The 14,595-nt window shown below is 44.6% G+C and overlaps 1 protein-coding gene and 1 non-coding gene across 2 annotated transcripts in view; one reads left to right on the top strand and one right to left on the bottom strand.

Annotated features, from left to right (window-relative positions):
* Positions 1-14,595, top strand: part of ubl3a (ubiquitin-like 3a) — a 100,404-nt gene that overhangs the window by 68,646 nt on the left and 17,163 nt on the right. Inside the window, exon 2 of the mRNA XM_078222212.1 lies at positions 5,101-5,209. Coding sequence (XP_078078338.1) covers positions 5,101-5,209 — 109 coding nt within the window. The remainder of the gene's footprint in view (positions 1-5,100; positions 5,210-14,595) is intronic.
* trnae-uuc (transfer RNA glutamic acid (anticodon UUC)) lies at positions 8,265-8,336 on the bottom strand. Its single transcript has one exon. It is a non-coding gene; the product is annotated as a tRNA-Glu (tRNA).

The following is a 14,595-nucleotide window of genomic DNA, read 5'->3' as shown; positions in this document are numbered from 1 at the left end:
TTTCTGCAGGTCACAAAGTTAGTTACTTGTACTCTTATTATCAGGAGGTCAGTTGCTGTATTTGTGTATCCAAAATGGAACAGGCTTGGAAACCTAATGATTTACAGCTTCTGGTTCTTCAGGCATAATTGTTATTGCCCTTTCTGCTGCTGTCTCTTTCTACAGACAGCACTTCAAGTATTACGAAGGGATATTAGGGCAGCATGGTGACGCAGGGGTTAGCACTCTAGCCTGATAGCGCCAGGGACCCAGGTTCAATTCCGGCCTTGGGTGACTGTGTGGTGTTTGCATGTTCTCCCTGTATCTGTGTGAGTTTCCTCTGGGTGCTCCGGTTTCCTCCCACAGTCCAAAGGTGTGCAGGTTATGTAGATTGGCCATGGTAAATTACCTTCTAATATCCAAAAGTTGTGTAGGTCATGTGGAATAGCTAAGGTGAATGCATGGGGTTGCGGGGAAGTGGGCCTGGGTAAGATGCTTTTCGGAGAATCGATGCAGGTCCGATAGGCCAAATGGCCTCCTTCCGCACTGCAGGGATTCTATGATTCTATATCTATGAAACATCATTGCCTTACTCCATGGTTCTTCAAAATGACAGTTCGTCATCCAATAAATGGTGGTACTCTTGGATTGATTTGCCGCATCTTGGTTCATCCTGACGGGCAGTTACTACGATCCCCTTTGTTTTAAAAAGACCCCTTCAATTCAGGAATATCTCTTGAGGATTTCAGGATGAGTGCAGTTAAGGACATTTAGTCTGGACACTTGAAGGAAGATATTACTGCCACGGAGGGAACATAGGAGAAGTTTGCTAAGTTGATGTCATGGATAAGAAACTCTAGTTATGAAGAGGGACTAGAGTGTGACTCTTTTAATTGGAACCCAGAAGATTGAGTGATGATCTAATAGAGGTATTCAAAATTGCGAGGTTTTGATTAAATAAATCAGGAAAGGATATTTTCATGATCAGTATTGCCGGTGGGTGGGTTGTTGTGGGGGGGGGGGCATATTTAAGATGGTTATCAGAAGAACCATGGGAAAAGTGAGAATGTTATCACAAAGTTGTTAGGACAACACCCTATCAGAAACATTGATGGAGTCAGAATCCATAGTTACTTTCAGAAGGGAAGTGAATAAATAATTGAAAGATTTGAACTGTATGAGTGGTAACAAATGAGACTTGGTAATTAGCTCTGAGAGCCTGTGCAAGCGCAACATACCAATTGGCCTTATTATTTTATAACAAACTTGTTTATAGAAAACACTTTGGGGGGAGCGTTCCCGCCCGCCTGCCATGGGCACCATAATGGGCAGGGGGCGGACCATGCAAAGGTCCATTGACCTTGGGTGGGATTTTCGGTTTTGGAGCAAGTGTGGCCAGAGAATTTTGCCCCTAGTCGTAGAAACATAGAAAAACTACAGCACAAACAGGCCCTTCGGCCCACAAGTTGTGCCGGACACATCCCTACCTTCTAGGCCTACCTATAACCCTCCATCCTATTAAGCTCCATGTACTCATCCAGGAGTCTCTTAAAAGACCCTATTGAGTTCGCCTCCACCACCACTGACGGCAGCCGATTCTACTCGCCCACCACCCTCTGTGAAAAACTTACCCCTAGCATCTCCCCTGTACCTACCCCCCAGCACCTTAAACCTGTGTCCACTCGTAGCAGACATTTCCACCCTGGGAAAAAGCCTCTGAGAATCCACCCGATCTATGCCTCTCAACATCTATTAGGTCTCCTCTCATCCTTCGTCTCTCCAAGGAGAAAAGACCGAGCTCCCTCAGCCTATCCTCATAAGGCATGCCACTCAATCCAGGCAACATCCTTGTAAATCTCCTCTGCACCCTTTCAATCTTTTCCGCATCCTTCCTATAGTGAGGCGACCAGAATTGAGCACAGTACTCCAAGTGGGGTCTGACGAGGGTCTTATATAGCTGCATCATTATCCCCGGACTCCTAAACTCAATCCCTCGATTGATAAAGGCCAGCACACCATACGCCTTCTTAACCACCACCTCCACCTGCGGGGCCGATTTTAGAGTCCTATGGACCCGGACCCCAAGGTCCTTCTGATCCTCTACCGTACTGAGAGTCTTTATATTTATATTGTACTCCTTCATCCCATTTGTCCTACCAAAATGGACCACGACGCATTTATCTGGGTTGAAGTCCATCTGCCACTTCTCCGCCCAGTCTTGCATCCTATCTATGTCCCTCTGTAACTTCTGACATCCCTCCAGACTATCCACAACCCCACCAACCTTCGTGTCGTCGGCAAACTTACCAACCCATCCCTCCGCTTCCTCATCCAGGTCATTTATGAAAATGACAAACAGCAAGGGGTCCCAGAACAGATCCCTGGGGCACACCACTGGTGACCGACCTCCATTTAGAAAAAGACCCACCTATACCCACTCTCTGCCTCCTTTGGGCAAGCCAGTTCTGGATCCACCGGGCAGCAGCCTCTTGGATCCCATGCCCTCTCACTTTTTCTAGAAGCCTTGCATGGGGGACCTTATCGAACGCCTTGCTAAAATCCATATAAACCACATCTACCGCCTTCCCTTCGTCAATGTGTTTAGTCACATTTTCGAAGAACTCCACCAGGCTCGCAAGGCACGATCTGCCCTTGACAAAGCCATGCTGAGTATTCTTGAGCATACTAAATCTCTCTAAATGCTCATATATCCTGTCCCTCAGGATCTTCTCCATCAGTTTACCAACCACTGAGGTTAGACTCACCGGTCGGTAATTACCTGGGCTATCCCTATTCCCCTTCTTGAAAATAGGAACCACATCCGCAATCCTCCGGCACCTCTCCCGTCTCCATCGACGACGCAAAGATCATTGCCAGAGGCTCTGCAATCTCCTCCCTCGCCTCCCACAGTAACCTGGGGTACATCCCATCCAGACCCGGCGAGGGTAGGGCCTGGGCGGGATTGTGGTTAGTGCAGACTTGATGGGCCGAGTGGCCTCCTTCTGCACTGTAGGGATTCTTTTCTTGATCAACAGCAATGAGTAATGAGAACGTTTATTAAGTTTTCTTTAAGGATTGTTTCAGCAATATGTTTCTTACCCTCTTGAGCAATAGCCAGGTTATTTAAATATTAGAGTTTGATATACATCCACCTATTCAGTGTGTTACTTAAGATATTGTAGCAGTCTGCTATGGTGGAGTTGTAAGGCCAGATAATTGGATTGTTACTGACTGAGATTAATTACTGCAATTACAAGTTGAATGGTGCAAATTGAGGCTCTTATCAGTGACTGGTAGATGGTTTTGAATTTATAATGAAGTGATATTTGATATGTGTTGACTAAATTTGGGTGTTGGACTCTCTTCCACTGGTTTTTGACATTCCTCATAGTAAATGAGAGCTTATGCTCTTGCTATTGGGGGCTGAAGTGAAGGGGGTCACTGCAGCTACATAAGTATACTCAGAGAAATTTGTAAAAAATCACTTTAAGAGGTGGCGGTGTTTTTCGATTGGTTACTTGAAATATGTTCCCTTTATGCCATCTTTCCTTCTTTACAAAATATTTCCACCAATTCTTGGAATTAACAAAATATTCTACAAATACATGTTTAAATCAAAACTTTAATTCAAAGCCCTATGAATTGGCAGCCATGCTGTTGATCATGAAAAGAATCCCGACAGTGCAGAAGGAGGCCACTCGGCCCATCAAGTCTGCACTGACCACAATCCCGCCCAGGCCCTACCCCGTAACCCCACATATTTACCCCGTTCATCCCTCTAACCTACGCATCCCGGGACACGAAAGGGCAATTTAGCATGGCCAATGCACCTAACCCGCACATCTTTGGACTGTGGGAGGAAACCGGAGCACCCGGAGGAAACCCATGCAGACACTGGGTGGCACGGTTGCACAGTGGTTAGCACTGCTGCTTCACAGCTCCAGGGACCTGGGTTCGATTCCCGGCTTGGGTCACTGTCTGTGTGGAGTTTGCATATTCTCCTCGTGTCTGCGCGGGTTTCCTCCGGGTGCTCCGGTTTCCTCCCACAGTCCAAAGATGTGTGGGTTAGGTTGATTGGCCATGCTAAAATTGCCCCTTAGTGTCCTGAGATGCGTAGGGTAGAGGGATTAGCGAATAAATATGTAGGGATATGGGGGTAGGGCCTGGGTGGGATTTGGTCGGTGCAGACTCGATGGGCCGAATGGCCTCTTTCTGCACTGTAGGGATTCTTTGAACGTGCAAACTCCACACAGACAGTGACCCAAGCCGGGAATCAAACCCAGGTCCCTGGAGCTGTGAGGCAGCAGTGCTAACCACTGTGCTGCCGTGCTGCCCTTGGATTCCAGAGGTTGTATGCTCAGGTTAATGGGTTTAGGTTAGTGCTGTAATTTTCTAGCTTTAGGTCCCTTACTTCACTTGGCAGCCTAGGCTCAGTGATGGCAATCTCACCTCTGAGTCAGTAGGTTATAAATCAAAGCTCCACTCCAAAGACCTCAGCATATAATGCCAGCTGACACTTTCAGTGCAGTACTGAGGGAGTTCAGCACTGACAAAGTTGACATATTTTAGATGAGGTATTAAATTAATTCCTCAGGCGTTCGTAAAACAAAATCCACTGACTTTTCCAAATAGAAGCAGGGGAGTTCTACCTGACATCCAGGACAATATTTATTGTCTTGACCAACATCACTAAGAACAGGTTATCTTGTTGCTGTTTGTGGAGCCTTGCTGTGCCCAGTTTGGCTGCTGGGTTCTCAATGCAACAGTAACTATGAATTGAAAGTGTTTCATTGCCTGTAAAATGTGTTTGGGATGTCCTGAGGTCATTATAATCACTATACAAATGCAAGTTATTTTCCCTCCCTTTTAAGTGTTCCAGTGGCGAGTCAAGCTGACTGTATTTTGCATTCACGAGCTAGAGGCACCTTGTCTCCTGAACGTTAATTTATAGTTTGTTAATTTGGAATATTCATTGCAATTCTTCGGTAGTATGGTCCAATGACTTATCATCTGGTGTTCCTGATATCTAATGGTTCAGTAACATTAATTTTGAGCATTGAATGACAGCTATAGTTTGCTTCTCAGTGCTGTATTGAAGAGCTGTCTTTTCCTTTTAAACAGATTAACTTGCGACTCATTTTGGTGAGTGGAAAAACGAAGGAATTTCTGTTTTCACCCAATGATTCAGCAGCTGACATTGCCAAACATGTGTACGAAAACTGGCCAATGGGTGAGTGGTTGTTTTATGATATGACATTTATCTGTATGGTAGCCATTGAATCAAAGCTGGTCCCATTTTATAACTCTGCAGCACCACCCCTCACAGAGTGTCCCAGGCTTTTCTGTAAACATGTTTATCTTCACACTTCAGCGAAATCTATTTTCAGGAGGGTGATATCCCTGCATCTTCCCTTCACTTTTGTGAGGTAAACCAGTATTTCGCTCTAGGTACTCTGGGTTCTGTTTTTATATGGGAACTGCTGATAGCAAACTCCTGAGATTGACTTTCTTATCTCAACCTTCAGTACTGTCGACCCATATTTTCACACCTTTTGGGATGTGGAAACCGGGTTGTGAACACTAAGGAGGTGAGGAATGAAACCTATTTTCCTTCAACTATATTCATATAGTGAAAAACATCTTGCATGTATTTAACCCTGTTGTAATCTTTATCGTACCCAGGGCAGGTCTTAAATAGCTGAAAAATAAGGTATCACATCTATGGTTTGAAGGCAATGACATATTTGTGTTACCATGAAAAAGACTTGATTCTGTATATTTCTGTAGTGATGGCAGTCTTGTACAGGTTATTTATAACCTGCAGATGTTTTTAATGTAATAGGCAGATTGAGTTCTTAAAAGGCTACTGGTATTTCTAAAGATTCAGTTTTACAGTACATCACAGACATAATAAAACATGAAAACACATTGTGGAAGGATCAAAAGAACGACAACACCATAGTGCATTAGAGCTATAAAATGAATCAAAACCTCAGCTAGTAACATCAAGAGGTTTTGTTTTCCTTTTCCTGTAGGTCAAAGCTAATCTCCAGTAGCAATATAATTTTTCATTTGTATTTGATGTGCATCGCTGACATCAAATTCCATCCACATGGAAGAATTGCTCTTATGAAGTACCTACAAGAAGTATTTCTAAATTGCTTTACCTGCTCTTCAGGGCCAATGCTCCCACAGGTAAACTAAGTGCTCACCTAGGGCAGCAGGATTTGGGGTTGGTGGGGTGGTTGGTGAAAATCTGCTGGCTTTTTTTAAAAGCTCAGAATTGAAATCTAGTGTTCTAAACAAATCAGTGCCATATTTTGTCATCAGCACCCAAGGGGGAAGAAACTCCAACTCCAGTCATCATAAGACGTTGCCACACAGCGATAGCACATCCCACACTGCCACCAAATCAAATTCAAACCTCCTCAAACTGAAATCCCAGCTAAGAGGACTCTGACTGGGATTTTGGCAGGCTGGGATGCAATGTGATGTTTGGGGCTTGAATTTCATTGAGATTTTGGGCATGAGTAGCAAGCATTCATCCAAACGCGATTGGGCATGAGTGGGGATGCAGATCACTTCACTTCTGATCTGGGTCAGTGATTTGTTTTTAAGGTGTACTGCAAATGTTCTCACGTTATTTCTACAAATGACTGACAGAAAGCTAAACAAAGCTTTATCCATAGCCTGCTCGTTGTTCAGGTGTGTTCACACAACTGGGTTGGGGTTTGGTTTTCTAATGTAGAAGCTGTGCACACCCATGTTAACCTGCTCCCCAAGACTCTGACAAAGGATCATCCAGACTCAAAACGTTGGCTCTGTTCTCTCTCCACAGATGCTGTCAGATCTGCAGAGATTCTCCAGCATTTTCTGTTTTTTGCCCCAAGGCCATCCCTGGGTATCTGAGACTTGCCTCTCACTGGAACCTGCTTTATGCCTTGCTGCCAGCTTTGTTGTCACTTCCGTGATGTCACTTCCATCGATGTTTCTCAGAATATTTGGGAGAATGGTTGTCAGGATGAAGGTTTGCGTGGGGTGGGAAATACCCTTCCATCAGCCCTGTTCTTCAGATAATGTAGCAAAGTTCTCATCAACTTTGATATGTTAGGAAAGTCAGTAACTTAGTCCTTGCCAGTGAATCAGAACAAACTGTATCGAGGTAGCATTAGACTCCTTTTATACATGTTTTATTAATAACTATAAAGATCTGGGATGGGATCTATTAGGTTCAATTTTGAAAAATTTTATTAATCACTCAGTAAAATTTGTTGTATAATATATAAATTTCACAACAATAAGAGTGCTATACTATTCTCGGAGGATATGTTCAGTGAAAGGCTTAAAGTATGTTACGGCTGCAAACCGTAGCAGCTGCAACAGATAACCACATCTGTAGGAACAATTCATTTTTAAATTTTCCACATTAACAGAGTGCCTCAATCACTGGAGAGGTCAACAATACATTGGCACAATGTTCCAGACCGGAAAGCAATGTGCATTCATAGTTGTGAAAATAATCTGTAAGCAAAAAATAAATTTGTGATGGCTTTGTCTTAACCAAATCCTTTCGGTACAGAGAAGATGACCAGTTGCAAAAGTCATGTCATCATATAAAATCAAATTTTGATAAAGATAGTGTGACTGCCTTAATGAAATGGTTGAACAATGTTAGTACTATCACAGTAGTTATAAGAAAACACACCTTTTGAAGAGCTGTAAGAAATATGATAAACTATAGAGCCAGTAGAAAAGCTGTGAACTCTCTTCTACTTATTACTAATTTTTTTTCTCTGTGGCTCCATATCTGTCGCGCAATTTGTTTTAAACTATTTTAGAGCCAATGTTTCCTCTCAGATCTAGCCTGCTATTTTTTTCTGCCCATTTAGGATCATAGAATCCCTACAGTGCAGAAGGAGGCCATTCAGCCCTTCGAGTCTGCACCAATTTTCTCAGAGAACACCTTACCCAGGCACTCCTCCTCCACTCCACCCCCCCCCCCCCCCCCCCCCCCCGCCCTATCCTCATAACCCACACATTTACCCCGCCAATCCCACTAACCTATACATCTTTGGACATTAACGGACAATTTAGCGTGTCCAATGCACCTAACCTTCCCCTCTTTGAAATATGGGCCGACAAAACCGAAGCACCCGGAGGAAACCCTCGCAGACACAGGGAGTACGTTCAAATTTCACACACATTCACTCAAGGCTGGAATTGAAACCAGGTCCCTGGCGCTGTGAGGCAACAGTGCGAGCCATCGTGCCACCCATAAATGTGGATTCCAATACTGGGAGTCAAACCCAGGCCACCTGGATGAAAACCAGGAATCCTAACCTCTAGACCATATAGGACCATTTGGCAACTCAGAATTTAAGTATGTCTTGCACTCACAATTCAGTTTACTTTTTCATTATATCTGAGTGTTGAAGAGATCTGTAATTTTACACAGTCAGGCATTGTGATGTCTTTTTTTAAAACCTGCTAAACTAAAAAATAAAAAGCCATAACTGTACATAATTATATGGTATTAGGTTGTGTCAAATGGGAATAATCATGACAGCATATTTTCCATCTTCACTGTATATACTGAACAAAAAAAGTGAATTATAAATACAAAAGTTTGGAAATAGGTCAGACATGGTGTGGATGGGGTAACATACATTTCAGGCCAGTGATCTTTCATCTCAACTGGAAAATGTTTCTGATGTGTAACAGGTTTTAAGCAGTCCTGGAGGCAGGGGAAGGGGAGAGAAAAACTAAAGAAAAGGCATGTGATGGGGTGAAAGGCAGAAGTAGTAAAATGAATAGCAGAACCATCTTTCCAAACAAGTGGGAAAGTGGTTGTGATCTGAAATTGTAGAACTATGTTTTTTTAATTTGTTTGTGGGACATGGGCATCGCTGGCTGGCCAGCATTTATTGCCCATCCCCAGTTGCCCTTGAGAAGGTGGTGTTAAGCTGCCTCCTTGAATTGCTGCAATCCATGTGCTGTAGGTTGACCCACAATGCGTTGCGAGGGAATTCCAGGATTTTGACCCAGCGACTGTGAAGGAACAGCGATATATTTCCAAGTCAGAATGGTGAGTGGCTTGGGGGGGAAACTTGCAGGTGGTGGTGTTCCCATGTATCTGCTGTCCTTGTCCTTCTAAGCAAAAGTGGTCGTGGGTTTGGAAGGTGCTGTCTAAGGATCTTTGGTGAATTGTTGCAGTGCATCTTGTAGATAGTACGCACTGCTGCTACTGTTGAGTCCTGAAGATTGATGAATGCTTAATGGAAAGATGAGGTGCTACTCCTCGAGTTTTCTTTGAGCATCATTAGAACAGTATAAGAGGACAGAGAGGTCAGTGTGGGAGCTCAATGGAAAATTAAAGTGGCAAGCAACTAGTAGCTCCAGGCTTACAAACTGAACGGAGATGTTCAGCAAAATGATCATACAATCTGTATTTGATTCCCACACACAATGTGTGGGGGAGATTGTATTGTGAGCAATGAATATGGTATAAAATTGATAGACTTGCAAGTAAATTGCTGCCCCACATGGAAGGAGAGTTTGGGAAGGGAGGAGGCAAAGGGATGATGATGCATCTGCTGCACTGCATAGGAAGTGGGTGATGGTAGAGTGGACTAGGGTGTACTGGCCCATTTTGAATCCTTAGACTGGAGGGAAGGTGAAAATACATTTGGTGGCATCGCATTGGAGATAAGTGAATGTGAGGCTGGTGGAATGGAAGGCCAAGACAATAGAAAGCATTCTTCTTGTGTTCTGGGAGAGAGGGAGGGGAGGAGGCCAGGGCAAAAGTGTGGAAAATGAGATAAACGTGCCTGAGGGGCTTGTCAATGGTGGAGGGGAATCTTCAGCTGAAGAGAAAGGAAAATGTATAACAAGCAGTGGTGTGGAAGATGGCATCATCAGGACAGATGCAGTGGCAATGAAGAAACTTGAAGTTCTTGTAATAATGGATGTGGGAGGAAATGTAATCAAGTTAGCTGTGGGGGTCTGTGAACTTGTGGTAGACATATATATTGTAAAAGTATTGCAATCATATTTTGCAGCAAAAGCCATAAAGAACAGAGAGGATATTTCTCCCCTATTGCTTATCACATTTTTAAGCTCCTCATGAGGCAAGCCTACATTCACAACAGATAATACCAATAAAATATATGTGATGTATGGCTGCTGGAGTACAGAATTATTTTCAAGTACTATATATTAGAATCAACAGATTCAGTGATTTGCAGGGAAGCCTGACCTCAGAATTGGCTTCCTCCATCTTCTTCCCAACGGAAATGTGAAACACATTAGCCTTGTACCCAGGTAAAAATGCTAATTAACTGAGAGACTAACTCTCTTATTTTAGAAGTAACCTCTGATAGGCAGCAGTTCTGTGTGGTCAGTTGAAAGAAAGGCTGCTTGGTTTTATGAGCAACCACATCTGGATGTGGGAGGGAGATGGTCTCCAGTCGAAGAAACAGATTCTGCAGCTTTCTAAGGATTCTGGGAGGTTTGTCCTGATATGGCCAGGATGAAGAAGAATCAGAACAGGTTTTACAGCTGGTGGTGCACTTAACAAACTCTCTACAAAAAAAAAAGGACAGTGCCTGGAGACGGTCACTCCAAGTTACTCGGCAAACCAAAGGTATGAACACAGTGGAAGCTAGGAGCATCAGTGGACTGTTTGCTGTAAGGATTGTAATTCCTTGGAGAGTGTAGTTTCTGTAGGTTAAAAGTATAAGTTGCCTACAAAAAGAAAACGGTGACTAGTCAACTGTGTTTTATTTTAGTCGTTTCTTAACAGTAAAAGATTTAACAGGAAATCACCTTGTGTAATTTTTTCAGCCAGTAACTGGAAGTTTGAATCTCTTTTAATGGTGCCTTATGGAAATCCTAACAGGGTGGAGCAAAGGACAGAAAACACTCGTGGCAACAGTTCATAAGCCCCCGTAATAATCATAGTGTTAACCAGTCTGCGTATAAATCAGTAAATTAAAGGAGCATGTAACAAGGGTAACGCAGTAAAGACTTGATGTTCATTTGGCTAGGCAGAGGAGCTTGGAGGATGGTCCATACAGTACATTCAACAGACATTCAGAACAAGAAACCAATGAGTGAACAGGCTATTTAAAATTTAGTCTTATGTTTATAAATCTTGTGAAGGATCCTCTGTGGAAGAGTGATCATAATATAACAGTACAATATCATAGTAAGCTTGAGAGTGATGTGGTTAAGCCTGAAACTGGAGTCTTAAATTTAAATAAAACCAATTACAGAAAGTTAGCTGACTTAGATTGGGAAATTGGATTAACAGGTTTGACAGTGGATGAGCAATGGTAAATATTTAAATAATTCATAATTTTCAACAAATATACATTCCTTGAGGAATAAACACCCCAGGCAAAGTGATCCGTCCATGACTAATAAAAGAGTTTAAGAATAGTATTAACATAGAACATAGAACATAGAAAGTCACAGCACAAACAGGCCCTTCGGCCCACAAGTTGCGCCGATCACATCCCCACCTCTAGGCCTATCTATAGCCCTCAATCCCATTAAATCCCATGTACTCATCCAGAAGTCTCTTAAAAGACCCCAACGAGTTTGCCTCCACCACCAGCGACGTCAGCCGATTCCACTCACCCACCACCCTCTGAGTGAAAAACTTACCCCTGACATCCCCCCTGTACCTACCCCCCAGCACCTTAAACCTGTGTCCTCTCGTAGCAACCATTTCAGCCCTTGGAAATAGCCTCTGAGAGTCCACCCTATCCAGACCCCTCAACATCTTGTAAACCTCTATCAGGTCACCTCTCATCCTTCGTCTCTCCAGGGAGAAGAGACCAAGCTCCCTCAACCTATCCTCATAAGGCATGCCCCCCAATCCAGGCAACATCCTTGTAAATCTCCTCTGCACCCTTTCAATGGCTTCAACATCTTTCCTGTAATGAGGTGACCAGAACTGCGCGCAGTACTCCAAGTGGGGTCTAACCAGGGTCCTATAAAGCTGCAGCATTATCTCCCGACTCCTAAACTCAATCCCTCGATTAATGAAGGCTAGTACGCCATACGCCTTCTTGACCGCATCCTCCACCTGCGAGGCCGATTTAAGAGTCCTATGGACCCGGACCCCAAGGTCCTTCTGATCCTCTACACTGCTAAGAATGGTACCCTTCATTTTATACTGCTGCTCCATCCCATTGGATCTGCCAAAATGGATCACTACACACTTATCCGGGTTGAAGTCCATCTGCCACTTCTCCGCCCAGTCTTGCATTCTATCTATGTCTCGCTGCAACTTCTGACATCCCTCCAAACTATCCACAACACCACCTACCTTGGTGTCGTCAGCAAACTTACCAACCCATCCCTCCACTTCCTCATCCAGGTCATTTATGAAAATGACAAACAGCAAGGGTCCCAGAACAGATCCCTGGGGCACTCCACTGGTCACTGACCTCCATGCAGAGAAAGACCCCTCCACAGCCACTCTCTGCCTTCTGCAGGCAAGCCAGTTCTGGATCCACAAGGCAACAGCCCCTTGGATCCCATGCCCTCTCACTTTCTCAAGAAGTCTTGCATGGGGGACCTTATCGAACGCTTTGCTGAAGTCCATATAGACCACATCCACCGCTCTTCCTTCGTCAATGTGCTTGGTCACATTTTCAAAGAACTCAACCAGGCTCGTAAGGCACGACCTGCCCCTGACAAAGCCGTGCTGACTACTTTTGATCATACTAAACTTCTCTAGATGATCATAAATCCTGTCTCTCAGGATCCTCTCCATCAACTTACCAACCACTGAGGTTAGACTCACCGGTCGGTAATTTCCCGGGCTGTCCCTGTTCCCTTTCTTGAATATAGGGACCACATCCGCAATCCTCCAATCCTCCGGAACCTCTCCCGTCTCCATCGACGATGCAAAGATCATCGCCAAAGGCTCCGCAATCTCCTCCCTCGCCTCCCACAGTAACCTGGGGTACATCCCATCCGGTCCCGGCGACTTACCAACCTTGATGCCATTCAATAGTTCCAACACATCCTCTTTCTTTATGTCCACATGCTCGATCCTTTCTGTCCTCCGCAAACCAGCAGTACAACCACCCAGATCCCTTTCCACCGTGAATACTGAGGTAAAGTATTCATTAAGCACCTCCGCCATTTCTAACGGTTCCGCACAAACTTTTCCCCCTTCACCTTTTAAGGGTCCTATGCCTTCACATCTCATCCTTTTACTCTTGACATATTTGTAGAAAGCCTTGGGATTCTCCTTAATCTTACCCGCCAAGGTCTTCTCATGACCCCTTCTCGCTCTCCTAATTTCCTTCTTAAGCTCCTTCCTACATCGCGTATACTCCTCTAAATCCTTAACACCTCCTAGCTCTCTGAACCTTCTGTACGCCTCTCTTTTCTTATTTACCAGGTTCATCACAACCTTCGTGCACCACGGTTCCCGTACCCTACCAACACCCCCCTGTCTCATCGGAACGTTGTCATGCAGAGCTCCAGACAAACATTCCTTGAAAATCCTCCACTTTCCTTCGGTACTTTTCCCCAAGAATGCCTCCTTCCAATTTACCCGTCTAATTTCCTCCCTGATGACACTGTATTTCCCTTTACTCCAGAGAAACACTTTCCTAGCCTGCCTGACCCTATCTCTTTCCAATGCTATCGTGAAGGAGATAGAATTATGATCGCTATCCCCAAGATGTTCACCCACCGAGAGATCCTCCACCTGTCCAGGTTCATTAGCCAGCACCAGATCAAGAACAGCCTCTCCTCTAGTAGGCTTATCCACATACTGTGTCAGGAAACTCTCCTGGACACACCTAACAAACTCCTCTCCATCCAAACCCCTAGCCCTAGGGATATTCCAATCTATGTTTGGGAAATTAAAATCTCCCATCACGACAACTCTGTTATTCCTACATCTCTCCAGGATCTGTTTCCCCATCTGCTCCTCAACATCTCTGTTACTATTGGGCGGCCTATAGAAAACACCCAGCAAAGTTACCGACCCCTTCCTATTCCTAACCTCCACCCACAGAGATTCCGTAGTCAGTCCCTCCACGGCGTCCACCTTCTCTACAGCCGTGACACTATCCCTGATCAACAGTGCCACTCCCCCCCCCTCTCTTGCCTCCCTCCCTGTCCTTCCTGAAACATCTAAAACCTGGCACCTGAAGCACCCAGTCCTGTCCCTGAGACATCCAAGTCTCCGTAATGGCCACCACATCACAATTCGAAGCAGCAATCCACGCTCCAAGCTCATCCACTTTATTCACTACACTCCTGGCATTAAAATAGACACATCTCAGACCTTCAGCCTGAGCACTTCCCTTCTCCCTCACTCGTCTAACCTCCCTCTTACCCTGTCTACATTCCTTATCTATTTGCGAGCTAACCTCCTCGCTCTCAGTCCCCTCATTTCGATTCCCTCCCCCCAACCTTTCTAGTTTAAAGTCTCTCCAGTAGCCTTAGCCAACCTTCCCGCCAGGATATTGGTCCCCCTGGGATTCAAGTGCCACCCGTCTTTTTTAAACAGGTCACACCTGCCCCTAAAGAGGTCCCAATGATCCAAGTACCCAAATCCTTGTCCCTTGCTCCAGTCCCTCAGCC

The sequence above is a fragment of the Mustelus asterias genome, chromosome 10 (assembly GCF_964213995.1).
Source record: "Mustelus asterias chromosome 10, sMusAst1.hap1.1, whole genome shotgun sequence".
Classification (NCBI taxonomy): Eukaryota; Metazoa; Chordata; class Chondrichthyes; order Carcharhiniformes; family Triakidae; genus Mustelus; species Mustelus asterias.
The sequence above is the reverse complement of the archived record's forward strand: the minus strand, read 5'-3'. Positions and strand labels throughout refer to the sequence as shown.